Genomic DNA, 14373 nt, shown 5'->3' on the forward strand with positions numbered 1-14373 from the left:
AAATCCTGGAGGATAGGAGATATATGGATAACTCTTCCATTTTCTGGGCTAATGGCATCTAAAATACTTCTGGGAACACAGTAGATATTCAGTAATTTTTTTATTGATAATTATATAAAAATGTTGATGCTACATAAGAAAATGAACCAATCAGAAGTATTTACATCAAAATATAACTCACCGAACTACATCAGGAATTTCTCCTCGTTTAGGGGTGTATTCGTGCCTCATTGTCGTTTCATAGGAATTCCAATTAGTATCTCCCGCTGAAAGCATAACAGCATTTTTAGATATGATGAATCTGGGGGGTTAGTCTCTGTTTGGATACTTTTTGAAAGTATTAATTCAACAAGGAAAAAGTTTTGGCATAAGAACAATTTTGCTAAAGGAATCTTTTCTAATGCTAATGTGGCCCTTTAACTATTTAATAGTAATAGCCTCAGTACAGTTAAGAGAAAACAGTAGAAAATTTTTCCTTTGGTTGTTTGGGAGCTATGCAAATATAGGTAATGAATTAGAGAATCATAATTGGAAAGAATCTTAGAGGCCATGAACCTCCTATGCATGAATTAAGTCAATTCTTTGGATAATACAAACCATTAAATCCTGTTATTAAGGGAAAAAATGGCATTTAGACTTGGATCATCCAAATTATCTATGCTCATTGAAAGAAATTCCTTTATAAGAATTTGGCCAATTGTTTGACTTTCTAAGTTCTTTTGCCTGGATAGACAACTACAGAATTATAGAATCACAAAGTTGAAAGGGACCACACAGGCCATCTATAGTTCAGTTCATAGTTAAGGGAGGTATTTGCGTGCCCCTACCCCACTTTTTATCTGGTGTCCTGGGCCAAGTCATCATTTTGCCTTTCTATTTAAAACTCTCCTCCCTCCCAAGGCAACCCAAATCACTTTTGGATAGGCAACTATTAAGAACTATTTCCATTATCAGACCCAGATCTACTTTATGATAACACCTCTACCCCTTTGTTCCTCGTCTTGCCTTCTGCAACACAAGCAGGCCAAATATGAATATTGTTTTGCCAGCATAACACAAATTTTGTCTCGTTGTCAACATCACCTTTAATGAAATTGTTTCTATAATTTGTTCTATTAACCTGCCCATTTTTAAAGGTTTCTAATTATATTTAAATCTTTCCTTTAAAGTAATCTTTACTGAATATATTTGTAATTGCATTTTGGTCAGTAGAAGATTTAAGATTTCCACTTTTCTGTGTTTGTGATGTTTGGGGCCCTAATACATTATCAATTTTTGTGACTGTGTAATGTATTGCTGAAAAATAGATATGTTCTTTCCCATCCTTAGCATCAAGGTCTAGTATATCTAACAAACAAATTGAGGCATTTGATTCGTTTGGCTTGTTTCCATAGTGACCCAAAATAGTGAAATTTTCCATCTCAGATGTCAAATTACTGTCAAGTGAAACAAAGCCAAGCTTTTCTAAAATTCTATGGAAGTTCCTTATTTATTTTTTATTTTTTAATTTATCTAGGTCTGAAAATGTTATATTGACTTTCCATACTGCTATAGTTTTCCTATAACTTGCTTAAATTTTTCCTTTAAGAATTTAGATGCTATCCTATTTGGTGCATATATATTTAGTATTCCATTGATTATGGAATTTTTTAGCAAAATTAAGTTTCCTTTTCTATATATTTTGATCAATTCTATTTTTTTATTTGTCTAAGATCATTTGCCTCTGCCTTTTTAATTTCAACCACAGTATAATAAATTCTGTTCCAGCCTTTTGTTTTAACTATTTAAGTGTAAATGGCACATTGTTGGATTCTGATTACTTGCTTTCTATTATTCTCTTTCATTTTATGGATGAGATATTCATCCCATTCACAATCACAGTTATGATTGCTGTGTGTTTCACCGTATCCTTTTCTCTTACACTCAACCCTCTTTTCTCCCTTTAAGAATCTGTTTTTTCATTAATGCCTGTTTTTTTTTTTATTAATGTCTCCCTTAATTTACCTTCCCTCCCATAACCTCCTTTTTTTTTTTTCTATTTGCCTGTTAGGTAAGATGTAGTTCTATAACTAACTGTGTCTATGCATATGTGTATCCTTCACTTCTTCAGTTCAGATGAGCTCTTTTCTTCCTTTTTGCCTATTGGGCAAGATATTCCTTTGAATCAATTCAGATGAGAGTAAGGTTCAAGTATCATTCAGTCCTCCTAGGATCTCCTCCCATTGTACAAATTCTTTTTTGTTTATATCACACATAAATGTCATATTTATGTGATATAATTTTCCCCATTTTTCCTCCCCACCTTCTATTTTTCTCTACTTCTCTCTCCATTCTATTCTTCTTTTGACATCATCCAAATACAATAGAATCATACCAAGGCCTTCTAATTAGACTCCCTCTGTGACTCCAGATGATATTTAAGTCCTGAGAACAATATGTAGCATATATCCCCATCTAAAAATGTAAAAAACAGTTCAACCTTGTTTTGTACCTAATGATTTCTTGTGCATGTTTGCCTTTTATGTTTTTCTGAAGTCCTATATTTTGTTAAATTTTCTACTCAGTTCTTCTCATCAGGAATATTTGAAAGCCCTATATTTCACATTAAAAAGTCATTTTTTCTCCATAGGAATATACAGCTTGCTAAACAAATCATTCTTGGTTGTAAGTCTAGATCCACAGCCTTCTAGAATATATCATATTCCAAGCTGTCTGCTTCTTTATTATTGTGGACGCTAAATTTTTTATGATCCTGATTGTGCTTTTTCAATATTTGAACTCTTTCTTTCCAGCTGTTTGCAGTACTTTTTCCTTCACCTGAAAGCTTGTGCTATTAACATTCCTGGGAATTTTCATTTTGAGATTTATTTTTAGGAAGTATTCTGTGCATTCATTCCAATTCTACTTTATCCTCTGTTTCTAAGAAATCTGATCACTTTTCTTTTATTGATCTCTTGAAATAGAATCGAGGTTCTTTTTTTTTTTTTTTTAGTTAGTCCAATGAGTCTTAAATGATCTCTCTTTGATATGTTTTTCAAGTCAGTTTTTTCCCTAGGAAATATTTCATATTTTCTACAATTTTTCAATATTTTGCTGTGTTTCACTATTTCTTGAGTTCTCATGGAATTATTAACTTCATTTTGGATAATCCTAATATTCAAGGAGTTTTCTTCAGTAAGATTTTGTAACCTTTTTTTCAAAGCTATTCTCTTTTCATATCTCTCTTCCATGACTTTTTCCCTTTCCCCCTTTCTCTACTGTTCTTATTTGATCTCTAAAAATATTTTTTAGCTCCTTTAAACTCTTGCTAATTTAGGCTCTTCTAGAAATTCTGGTTAGATTTGTGTCCCAGCTGAATTTTTCTTCGAAGTTTTCTTTATAAATATTTTTAAGTCATTCTCTTATTTGTCTATATCTTGAACTTCTGTTACCATAATAAGGTCTTTATGATTAAATTCTTTTTTGTTGTTTAGTCATTCTTTTAGCCTACTTCTTGACTATGGGTTTTATGTTAAGGCTGGTCTATGCAACAGCTCTTGGGAGGGAATGTAGCCACTAGAAGTTTCTGGCCAGCCTTCCTTCCCAAGGTCCTCAAAAATCTCTGTCCAGCTCCCTAAGCAGCTAGAAAATGGGCTAGAAAAATGACACTGTGGGTATTTGACTTCTCCAATAAAAATTTAATCTGGTGCACTCTAAATTTTTGTCAAGGAGATATGCAAAGAGATCTAGATTCTCATGTTTTCTTTCATTCAGCTATCTTGATTCCACCTAGCTACCAATATAGTTTTGCAATCTGACTGTAATCCAAGAAGCTATTCTTCCTCTCAGCACTTAATTTCACCTAGCCCTTTCAAAAACAATCTCTCATTTGAGTGATCCTGCTTTATTAGTTGTCTATAAAGGTTCACTGGTGAAAACAGATTTTGAGTCAAGCTTAAAGCAAATAATGGGTTTGTTTTGAAAATGAGGGAGTGGGAATAATGTAGATAAGAGTTACAAGAGTCAAGACCTAGAGATGGGAATGAGTCACAGGCAAGAAGATAAGCCAGGATAAACCAGAATAGTGGGGTTGCTTTATGGTGGATCTACAGGACACTGTGTTTGAGAATGGATCAGAATGAGCAGGCAAGTCTGCATTATAATCTAGACTGCTGGAACAAATAACGCCCCCATCAATGAGACTCCATAATCATCAAAATATAGAAAGTTGAAGAGGGGAAGGAGATAGAAAAAGTAATTGATGGAAAGAACAAATAGTATTCCAGAGTTACTTTTTTGTAGCAGGCAAGTAGGAAGGATTGAAAGTTCTTCATAAGGAAAGTGATATGATAAAAAGTTGTTTAAAGGAGATCATTAGAATGGATCCCCCAAAGCAGAGGATCTGCTTTCATTCTCATTTATAAAGCACTTTTAATTCCTTGCATGGACTATCTCATCCAGGGATGAGAAGCTGGGGTCACAGCTTCTTCATAAATAGAAAGGAAAAGGTAAATCCAGAGAAATTGGTAAGAATGATGCCGTATGATTGATCCCTAGGGGATGATTGAGAGCCAAGAAAAAATAATATCCAAGAAGGTGATATCATCTTTGGTGACATCTGGTTGTGGGGTGGTAAAAAGAGCCCTTGGGTTTTGAAAGCAAAAAGCCACCTGCTCGTGTCCAAGTTTTTTCATCTGTAAAATGGAAACAATAGGATACTACAAATCCTAATGTTTCTATTTTTATCACTATATTGCAAAGAATAATGGTGGAAAAAATTCTTAGAAGTAATAACTATTTTGTCAATTATCAAAACACTAAAAAAATGACAGTTATTGTGATTAAAAAGATACTAGAAGAAGAGTTATTTGAGGTACAATAGCTACTTGTACAATAGGTCTGCTACAATGCCTACCAAATAGAAGAGACCATATCATGGTACAGTAGAAAAAGTTGTGAAAAATAATTATTGATCCCATATTTTATAATTGATTTTACTCTATAATCGATTCTATCCTGCAATCTTATTCTACATTCTATCTAACAACCCTAAGCCTTTTCTTTGTGTCAGAATACAGAAGCTCATGAGTTGAAAAGTTCAGTCTTCTCTCACATTTAGAAGACAAAGTTTATTCTCCTTATTGATCACTTTAAGTTAAAAGAAAACTCTGAGCTTGTTTAGAAATGTTCCATAATATTCTCGTAAAACACTCTAATTCTAAGATAACTGTTATCCTAGAATCACTTGCAAATTAATTTTATCACAGAAGCTTGCTATTCTTGCTACTCTCCTCATAATTTCATCTCTTAAGAATTCTGTGAATATTTGTTATCCTTGAAACAGCTGACCTGGAACTTAGCTCTTCATTGCCCAATTAAAGGTGGTCTTATTCTCATTTCTAGGAACACCAGTAAGTCTACTATCCCTGGTCTACTTTCAATAACCTTGAAATGCAGCTGGCTTCCATCAATCCATAAAGCATTCCTTTAACACAGAGGGGTGGGTCTTAGTCCCATGAGAGAGTGTGTGTGTCTATGGTCTATGTGTAAACCCTTTCCCTAATCATGATCTTTCACCCTCATGATGTTGACAACTCTATAATCAATGGTATGATTTCCTTATTGTGTGCCTAGGAGTTGTATCTTTAATTTTTTGTCTTCTGACTAAATTGAGTCAGTCATTAGATATGCTTTATTAGTAGATTGTACCATGTATAAACTATTATAATGCTTGGAGAAAACAAGCCTCAGTCTACCTTTTGTTGTGTTTAACTCGTAACATTCTACAGATGAGTTAAAGGATATGAGTGCAAATTCTGCCTCTTGCCACTTATGGCTCTCTTTGTACAAGTCTCAAAGTCCTCAGTTTTTCATCTATGAAATGAGAGTTTTGGAGTAAATTTACTCTGATGGTTTCTTCAAGCTATAATTAAGAGTTCTTACTTGGGGGGGTCCATCATGTAAATATAGTTATGTGTGTATTTATTTATTGTTTGTTATTCACTCATTTTCAATCATATCAGAATTTTTTTTAATTAAAGCTTTTTATTTTCAAAATATATACATGAAAATATAATTTTCAACATTCACTCTTATAAAACCTTGTGTTCTAAAATTTTCCCTCCCTTCCCCCATCTCTTCTCTAAATGGCAAGTAACCCAACATATATTAAACATGTACATATTTCCACAATTATCATGCTGCACAGAAAAATCAGATGAAAAAAACAAGAAAAAAAACAAGAAAGAAAACTAAATGGAAGCAAACAATAACAAATAGAGTGAAAATACTACACATACTCAGTCCCCCACAATCCTCTCTCTGGGTATAGATGGATCTCTTCATCATAAGACCATTGGAATTGGCCTGAATCTTTTTGAGCATAGTTCCAAATTGCTCTCCAGAATGGCTGGACAGACCCCATTTTTGAGGTCTTTTTGGCAAAGACACTGGAGTGGTTTACCATTTCCTTCTCCAGCTCATTTTACAGATGAGGAAACTGAGACAAATGGGATTAAGGGACTTATTAAAGAACTTGCCTAAGGTCACACAGGTAGTATCTGAGTCCAGATCTGAATTCGAGAAGAGGAATCTTCTTGACTTCAGATCTGGCACTCTATTGACCCAGTTGCTCATATATAACTTTTTCAATATAATTGCTTTCCTTTGTAGTCCCTTTGTGTTTTATTTTATGCATTTTAAAATGCATAAAGGAGTAGAGCCAAGATTGGCAGAGTAAAGGAAGGAACTTCCCTAAGCTCTTCCAAATTTTCCTCCAAATTAACTTTAAAATGACTCAAAATGAATTCTGGAGTGGCAGAAGCAACACAAAGACAGGGTGTGAAGCAAAATTTTCCAGCCCAAGACAACTTAGAAACCTGGCAAGAAAGGTTTGTTTCACTGAGGTGAGAGTGAAGGCACAGGCTAACACAGATTTTGAGGATTATTGATTCAAAACAGTAGTGTAGAAAATATAAGAAAAAAAAAACACCTTATAAAACAGAATAGGTCAAATGGTTAAAAAAAAAATCACCAAAGAGGAAAAATTCCTTAAAAAGTATAGAAGATAAAAGTGAAATATCTCATTGGAAAGATGACTTATTTGGAAAACGGATCAAATTAATTTAAGAATTTTTGGACTACCTGAAAACCATAATTTTTTTTTTTAATTTCAGGCACTTGTCAAGGGAAAATGTTCCTAAAACCTAGAATCAGAGATTCAAAAATGAAAACTCCCAGAAACATTATAGCCAAATTTCAGAATTCCCAGGTCAAGGAGAAAATATTGCAAATAGCCAAAAAGAAATAATTAAAATTTAATGCAATCAAAGTCAGGATTCACACAAGATTTCGCAGCTTCTAAATTAAAGGATGAAAGGACTTGGAATATGCTAGAATTAAAACTCAAGTATCACATAAACAAACAAACCTGAATGTAAAATCCTTCATAGTAAAAAAAAAAAAAATAGAATACTTAATATAATAGAGGAATTTTAAGCATTCCTGACAAAAAGACCAGAACTAAATAGAAATTTTGATTTTCAAATATGAGGAAAATTAATTTTAATGCTTTATAATTTGTTATTATTTATAATATTCTTTTCTAGCTAAGGAATGCCATCTCATTCCATCTCTTTCATTTGTTCATTAACTGAATTGGGTTGGGCCAAGCCCCACATAATTGGAAACCTGAGTTCTGTTTATAAACAGGATTTAACTTGAATTAAGAGTTACTTCCGTCCTTCCCTTTCTTCTCCTACCCAAAGGATAAGCTTCAGTCCTTGTTCCCTTCATTAGAGTTTAGGGTAGCCTGGTTCATGAAAGAGAAAATTAGCCAGAAAAGTTAGAAAAAAAAAAGTGAAATGGCTTCCACTATCCACATTTTGCAAGATAAATTGAGAACTTTTAGCCTCTTCTTCATTTGATATCCACCAATCAGATTTGTTTTCTCTTCCTAGGAGAGTTTCCCTGTAATTTGCTGTCAAAGAGACAGAGCTAAATTTATACTGGTGGGAGAATCTCAATGTTTTTGATTATTGAAAAAAAATCATTGACTATCAAAATTTACTGATTGGCTAGCCTATAAATTGATTTTTAATACCAAAAATTTTGTCCCCTAAAATTTTATATGCCACAAATACAAGAATTAAGAGAAAAGCATAAAAAGGTAAATAAGTAAGAGAAATCATGAGGAAATTCAATAAGATTAAAACATTTATATTTATACATGGAAAGATGATACTTGTAACTCCTAAGCACTTTACCATTATTAGGACAATTAGAAGAAGTATATAGACAAAAGGCATGGGTGTAAATTTATTATGATATTTTTTAAATTAAGGTGTGAAAAAGAGTGATGGCACTGGGAAAAGAAGGAAAAAATTATCTCACACAACAGACACATTGAGAGGGCTTATATATTCCAAGATGAACTTGGAATAAAGCAGGACTGGGTGTTTGCTCCCGTGCTTTTTAGCTTGATATTTCCAATGATGTTGTAAAATGGCATCAAGATCAACTGTCACACACTGACAGTAAATTATTTCATGTGAAAAGGCTACAAAAAAGCCAAGACCAAAATGGAGGAGGAAGAGTTGGTGCTCCATTTCTTTTTTGCAGATGAAATACACGCTAAGGTTTCTATTAAGCTTCTCTCTGGCTTTTAGCCTAACACCAGACACAAAAAACCATGGTTCTCCCCCAGCCATCACCACACCATCCATACAAAGCATCATTGGTTGCAGCAAATGGAGAAATGTTGAATGCTGTGGATGGGTTCACTGGGCTGCCCCTCCCAAACTCAAGCTCTATCAAGCTCATCGTACTGGCTTCATTGTCTTATGCTCTATGAAAGCCAGACAGTGCACTGGCACACCTTATTAGAAAATTGAACTGCTTCCATTTGAATTCTTAGGAAATTCTGAACATCACTTGACAAGGTCTCAAGTTGAACTACCAACCATTCAAACTCTACTGAAGAGAACAGAACTCAACTCCAATGGCTTTTATATATTATTTGAGTACCAAATATACATTTATCTAAATAGAGTTTTACAGAGAACTCACATAGGGGACAAAAGAAGAAATACGAGGACATTCAAGGGCACTGGATTGTCCAGCATGGCATGCCCACATCAAAGAAGGAGCTATATTCTATGACCAAAACAAAATTGAAATACCTCAAATACCCAAAAGAAATGTAAGATGTGCAGATTTAGAATCCTTTCTCTCCCAAAATGACTATTTGTACCCACCCTGTGGTAGAGCCTTCCAAGCTCATATTGTCTGCTCATCCACAGCCAAACACACTGTACACATTACACCCTGACATCATGATGTCATTTTGGCCCCTTTTGAGCAAAACAAAAATAACATCAGAATTGGCTCAAAGAGGGAATGATATACAGAAATTTTACCCTACGAGGAAGTAGGAGGAGGGGAAGGGGCTAATATAAGTGGGTAGGGTTGATAAAAGGGAGGATGAATGGGGGAGGCAGTGGTCAAAAGCAAAATACTTTTGAGGACAGAGATAGGGTAAAGGGAGAAAAAGGTAAATAGAAAAAATGAATGAAGAGGAAAAGTTTACAGCCATGTTTTTCTGACAAAGGCCTCATTGCTTAAACACAAAGAAAATTAAGTCAAATTTGTAAGAATACACGGCATTACCCACTTGATAAGTCATCAAAGGATATAAACAGGCAGTTTCCACATTAAGAAATCCAAGTTATCCTGTTGTCATTCAAAAAATTCACTACTGGGTCTGTATTCCAAAGTTTTTTTTTTTTTTAAAGGTCCATTGTGTACAAAAATATGTATAGCAGTTTCTTTTGTGGTGACAAAGAATTGAAAACAGAGTGATGGCCATCAATTGGGGAATGGCTGAATAAGTTATATTATATGACTGTAATGAAATACTATTATAGTATAAGAAATTACAAGCATTATTGCTTTCAAAAAAGCCTAGAAAGACTCACATGAACTGATTACAAAGTGAAATGAGCAGAACCAAAAGAATATTTTACACAATAAAAGCAATATTGTATAATGGTTAAGTGTGAATGGTTTAGCTATGTTCAGGAATACATTGATGCAAGAAAATCCAAAAGACTTACTATAAAAAAAATGCTAGACACATCCAGATAGATAAGTGATGGAGTTTTAATGCAGATCAAAGCATAATTTATTTTATTTTATTTTATTAAAGCTTTTTACTTTCAAAACATATGCATGAATAATTGAATTTTAACATTGATCCTTGCAGAACTTTATGTTCCAAATTTCCTCCCTCTTCTCCCTTACCCCCCCTCCCCTAGATGGTAAGTAATCTAATATATGTTAAACATGGTAAAATATATATGTTAAATCCAATATATATAATGTATATATATATATACATATATATTTATACAATTATCTTGCTGCACAAGAAAAAAATCAAGTCAAAAAAGAAAAAAATGAGAAAAACAAAATGTAAGCAAACATTGGATCATTGGAACTCATCTCATTGTTGAAAAAAATTGATCGTATAATTTTGTTGTTTCCGTGTACAATGATCACCTGGTTCTCCTCATTTCACTCAGCATCACACAATGATCACCTGGTTCTCCTCATTTCACTCAGCATCACTTCATATAAGTCTCTCTAGGTCTCTGAAATCATCTTGCTGATCATTTTTAATAGAATAATAATACCCATAGCATTTATTTACCATAACTTATTTAACCATTCTGATGGGCATTCACTCAAGTTCCCAATTCTTTGACACTACAAAAAGGGCTGTCACAAACATTTTTGTACATGTGGGTCCCAAAGCATACTTTTTATACTTTATTTTTCTTGGGGATTTTTTGGTCTATGTTTTCTTTCACAACAAAGTTAATAGGGAAATATTTTCACATGACTGTGCATTTAAGATTATGTCAAATTACTTGCCTTATTCAAGGAAGAAGAAGATAAGGTAGGGAAAGAGAGAATTTGAATGTCAAGATTTTAAAAAATGAATATTAATTTTTTACATGTAATTAAAAAATAAAATACTAAAAAATAAAGAAGTTGCGGGAAAAAACAAAGTAGTGAAAGGAGAAAACCATTATTTTTTAAAGAAAGGCCATATGATTTACCAGAATGTGAGGTTTGTGACCTCAAAAAAGGTTCCAAAATCCCTGCTATATATCTATGATCTTTCTTCCTAAGACAGCACACAAAATTGTCTATTCTATGTGCCAATAGTTTAAAGACCAACTAACAAAATAACCCCTGTATAAACTGGAAGGCAGACTATGAAAACTGTTTTGACCATATCCAGACTTGCCTAACCCATCCCTGGGCCTGAATTTAAAGTGCCCAAAACTTGTGCAGAGGTTTTGAGAACCAGGGTCCACATGATGGTGTATCCCCAGACAACTTCAGCTATAGTTTTGCCCCCACTCCTGACCTTTTAAAAGCCTGGGAGACACAATCCCAAAATTCCTCGAGAAGTCTTTAACTCTTTTTTTCATATTCAAAAAAGATAAAGATCTCATGTCAGGCACTTTTTATTGAGATGATGCATTTATTACACTATAATGAGGCAAGTGTTTATTACCTCATCTAAGCATTATTTGCTTTCCTTCTTAAAGAAGACAAGATTCTAGTCCTTACTATGCCCAAAGGGCTATTATAAACTGTGCATATCCTTTGAACCAGCAGTGTTATTACTAGGCTTATATCCCAAAGAGATCTTAAAGAAAGGAAAGGGACCCACATGTGTAAAAATGTTTGGGCAGCACTTGTTATAGTGGCCAGAAACTGGAAATTGAATGGATGCCCATCAATTGGAGAATGGCTGAATAAATTGTGGTATATGAATATTATGGAATATTATTGTTCTGTAAGAAATGATCAGCAGAATGATTTCAGAGAGGCCTGGAAAGACTTAACTGAACTGATGCTGAGTGAAGTGAGCAGAACCAAGAGATCATTGTACATGGCAACAACAAGATCATATGATGATCAATTTTGATGAACGTGGCTCTTAACAACGAGATGATTCAGACCAGTTCCAATTGTTCAGCGATGAAGAGAGCCATCTACATCCAAAGAGAGAACTGTGGGAACTGAATGTGGATCACAACATAACATTCTCACTCTTTTTATTGTTGTTTACATTTTATTTTCTTATTTTTTCCTTTTTTGATCTGATTTTTCTTGTACAACTATATATATATTTAATATGCATATATTATATTTCACATATATTTTACACCATGTTTAACATATATTGGATTACTTGCCATCTAGGGGAAGGGGTGAGAGGGAAGGAGGGGGCATTGTAACACAAGGTTTTGCAAGGGTCAATATTGAAAAATTATTCATGCATACGTTTTGAAAATAAAATGCTTTAATAATAAAATACATTATTCTAAGTCCTTTCAGGGTATTACATCTGATGTGAGAGCTTGCTGAGCCCTTTTCAGAACTGCTCATGCAACCTTTGGGATCTAAAACCAGGCACTCAGCTAGCTCTCTTCTGTGGCTCCAAAAATCTGTAACAGCCATAGGCCAGTCAAACCATCCAGCAGATGGGCCGATCCAAGTCGGGGGTAACCAACAAGCATCAAACTGGTGGGTTGGGGGAATTGTCTACCCCAAGTATGTGAAAACTCCTCCATCCCCCATGCTTCAGCAGGATGGGTGACTGAGAACCATCTGTTCCAACAGCCATATGAAAGAAGCTGAAGTAGGAACCATGAAGGTACTTGGCATCCCACTATCAGAGATGCCAGAGTCATCACTGCATCCCAGTTGTCCTGAAAGTCCTGTCACTGGACTTCAATGGTCTCTGGAAGAATGGCACTGATTACTTTTTTCAAGTCTGCCTTATTTAAATCCAATTCATGTGCAAATCAAAACATCATAAAGACCAGACAACTTCTCTAGTCCGTACTATTTAAATCTCTCACTAGCCAAATCATTCCTTTCTTTTAAGGCTGTAGCTATTATATGGGCCAATGGGCACAATTAAATGAGAATTTTAAGGAAAAAAATACAAAATTTCCATCACCACCATCTCACCCCCCCCCCCACCAAAGTGAATAAACTCCTTGGGATCAGAGAATGCTTTTGTTTCCTCCAGCTCCTAGAACACTAAGCATAAAAAGTCATAATAACTATATATTGAGATGTTTTCTCCACTAACTCCCAGACCTCCCTAATCTCTATTAATGACTTCTACAGATCACAGAATCATAAGATAACAGATTTAGAAAGGACACTAACTTGAGAGCCTATCTTGTCCAAGTCCCGCAATTTTACAAATGAGGAAACAGGCTCAGATATTAAATGAGTTTTACAAGGTCATATTGATAAGACTAGTAGTAGAGCCAGAATTCAAACCTAGCTCCCCAGACTCTTTAATAGTGGAGTCAGTCCAATTTTAAAGAATTTATAAATCCTACAGAGAATCAATATTAGTGTATGTTAAAACATAAACATAATGTTCCTGCTGAGTTGAATTTGTACCAGTGCCAGGGACAAAAATATTGAGGTTTTGTTTTTTGTTTTGTCCATTTATAGATGGAAGTAAATAGGGCCAATTATAAGCAAATTCTCACATTTTTTATTATCACTGTTTATATTTTTTATTAATTTTTTATTATTTAATATTTTATTATGTTATTATATAGTCTCTTCAAAATCTCAGGATTTTCCTTCCATCATTATAAGTTTTAAGTTAGACATCCTATTACATTAGAAGCAGATTGTTTATAATGTAAATAAGTCGTATTTGTTGCCTCATCCAGTCATTTATTTGCTTTTTAAAATCTTTCTAAAGAAGACATCTCATACTGGACAATAGACATTCGATAACTCTGGTTCAATTCCCTTTTCTCTAAAATGTCTTCTTTCAATCAATCAGCAAGTATTAAAGTACCTATTTAATGTGCACCTTAGCAACAGATTTTGGGGATGGGGAAGGAGACAAGCAACATAAGCACAAAAAAGTGAACTAATTCCAGCTTTCATGGATCTTATATTCTATGAGTAGTAGAAAAAAAGAGATTTAACAGGTACATATATAAGGACTTTTCAAATATCATACTTTGGAAGCTTTATGGAGGTAAAAATGGAAAAGAGATTTAAATAGATTTTAAATAGGGACATTAATTTGGAGACTATTGCAACAGTCCAGACAAGAGGAGCCAGAAAAAAAGTCTTGAACCAGTTCAGTATGTATATTGGCTAGCTAAAGAGAGATGGGGGACAGACTGATGAGATGCTGTGGCTATAGAATTGACTGGATATGCAGAGAGTGAGGAAGAACAAAGGACCCAAGATGACTCTGATGTTTCAAATATGGATAACTGGAAGGCTGCTTCTCTTCAGCTTGAGATGTCTATGGGAAAACCAATTTGA

The 14373-nt window shown here is 34.1% G+C and overlaps 1 protein-coding gene across 1 annotated transcript in view; it reads right to left on the minus strand.

Annotated features, from left to right (window-relative positions):
* TEX26 (testis expressed 26) overlaps nt 1-14373 on the minus strand; it is a 46624-nt gene that overhangs the window by 18168 nt on the left and 14083 nt on the right. Inside the window, exon 2 of the mRNA XM_051986506.1 lies at nt 182-266. Coding sequence (XP_051842466.1) covers nt 182-266 — 85 coding nt within the window. The remainder of the gene's footprint in view (nt 1-181; nt 267-14373) is intronic.

This window comes from Antechinus flavipes, chromosome 3 (genome assembly GCF_016432865.1).
Source record: "Antechinus flavipes isolate AdamAnt ecotype Samford, QLD, Australia chromosome 3, AdamAnt_v2, whole genome shotgun sequence".
Taxonomy (NCBI): Eukaryota; Metazoa; Chordata; class Mammalia; order Dasyuromorphia; family Dasyuridae; genus Antechinus; species Antechinus flavipes.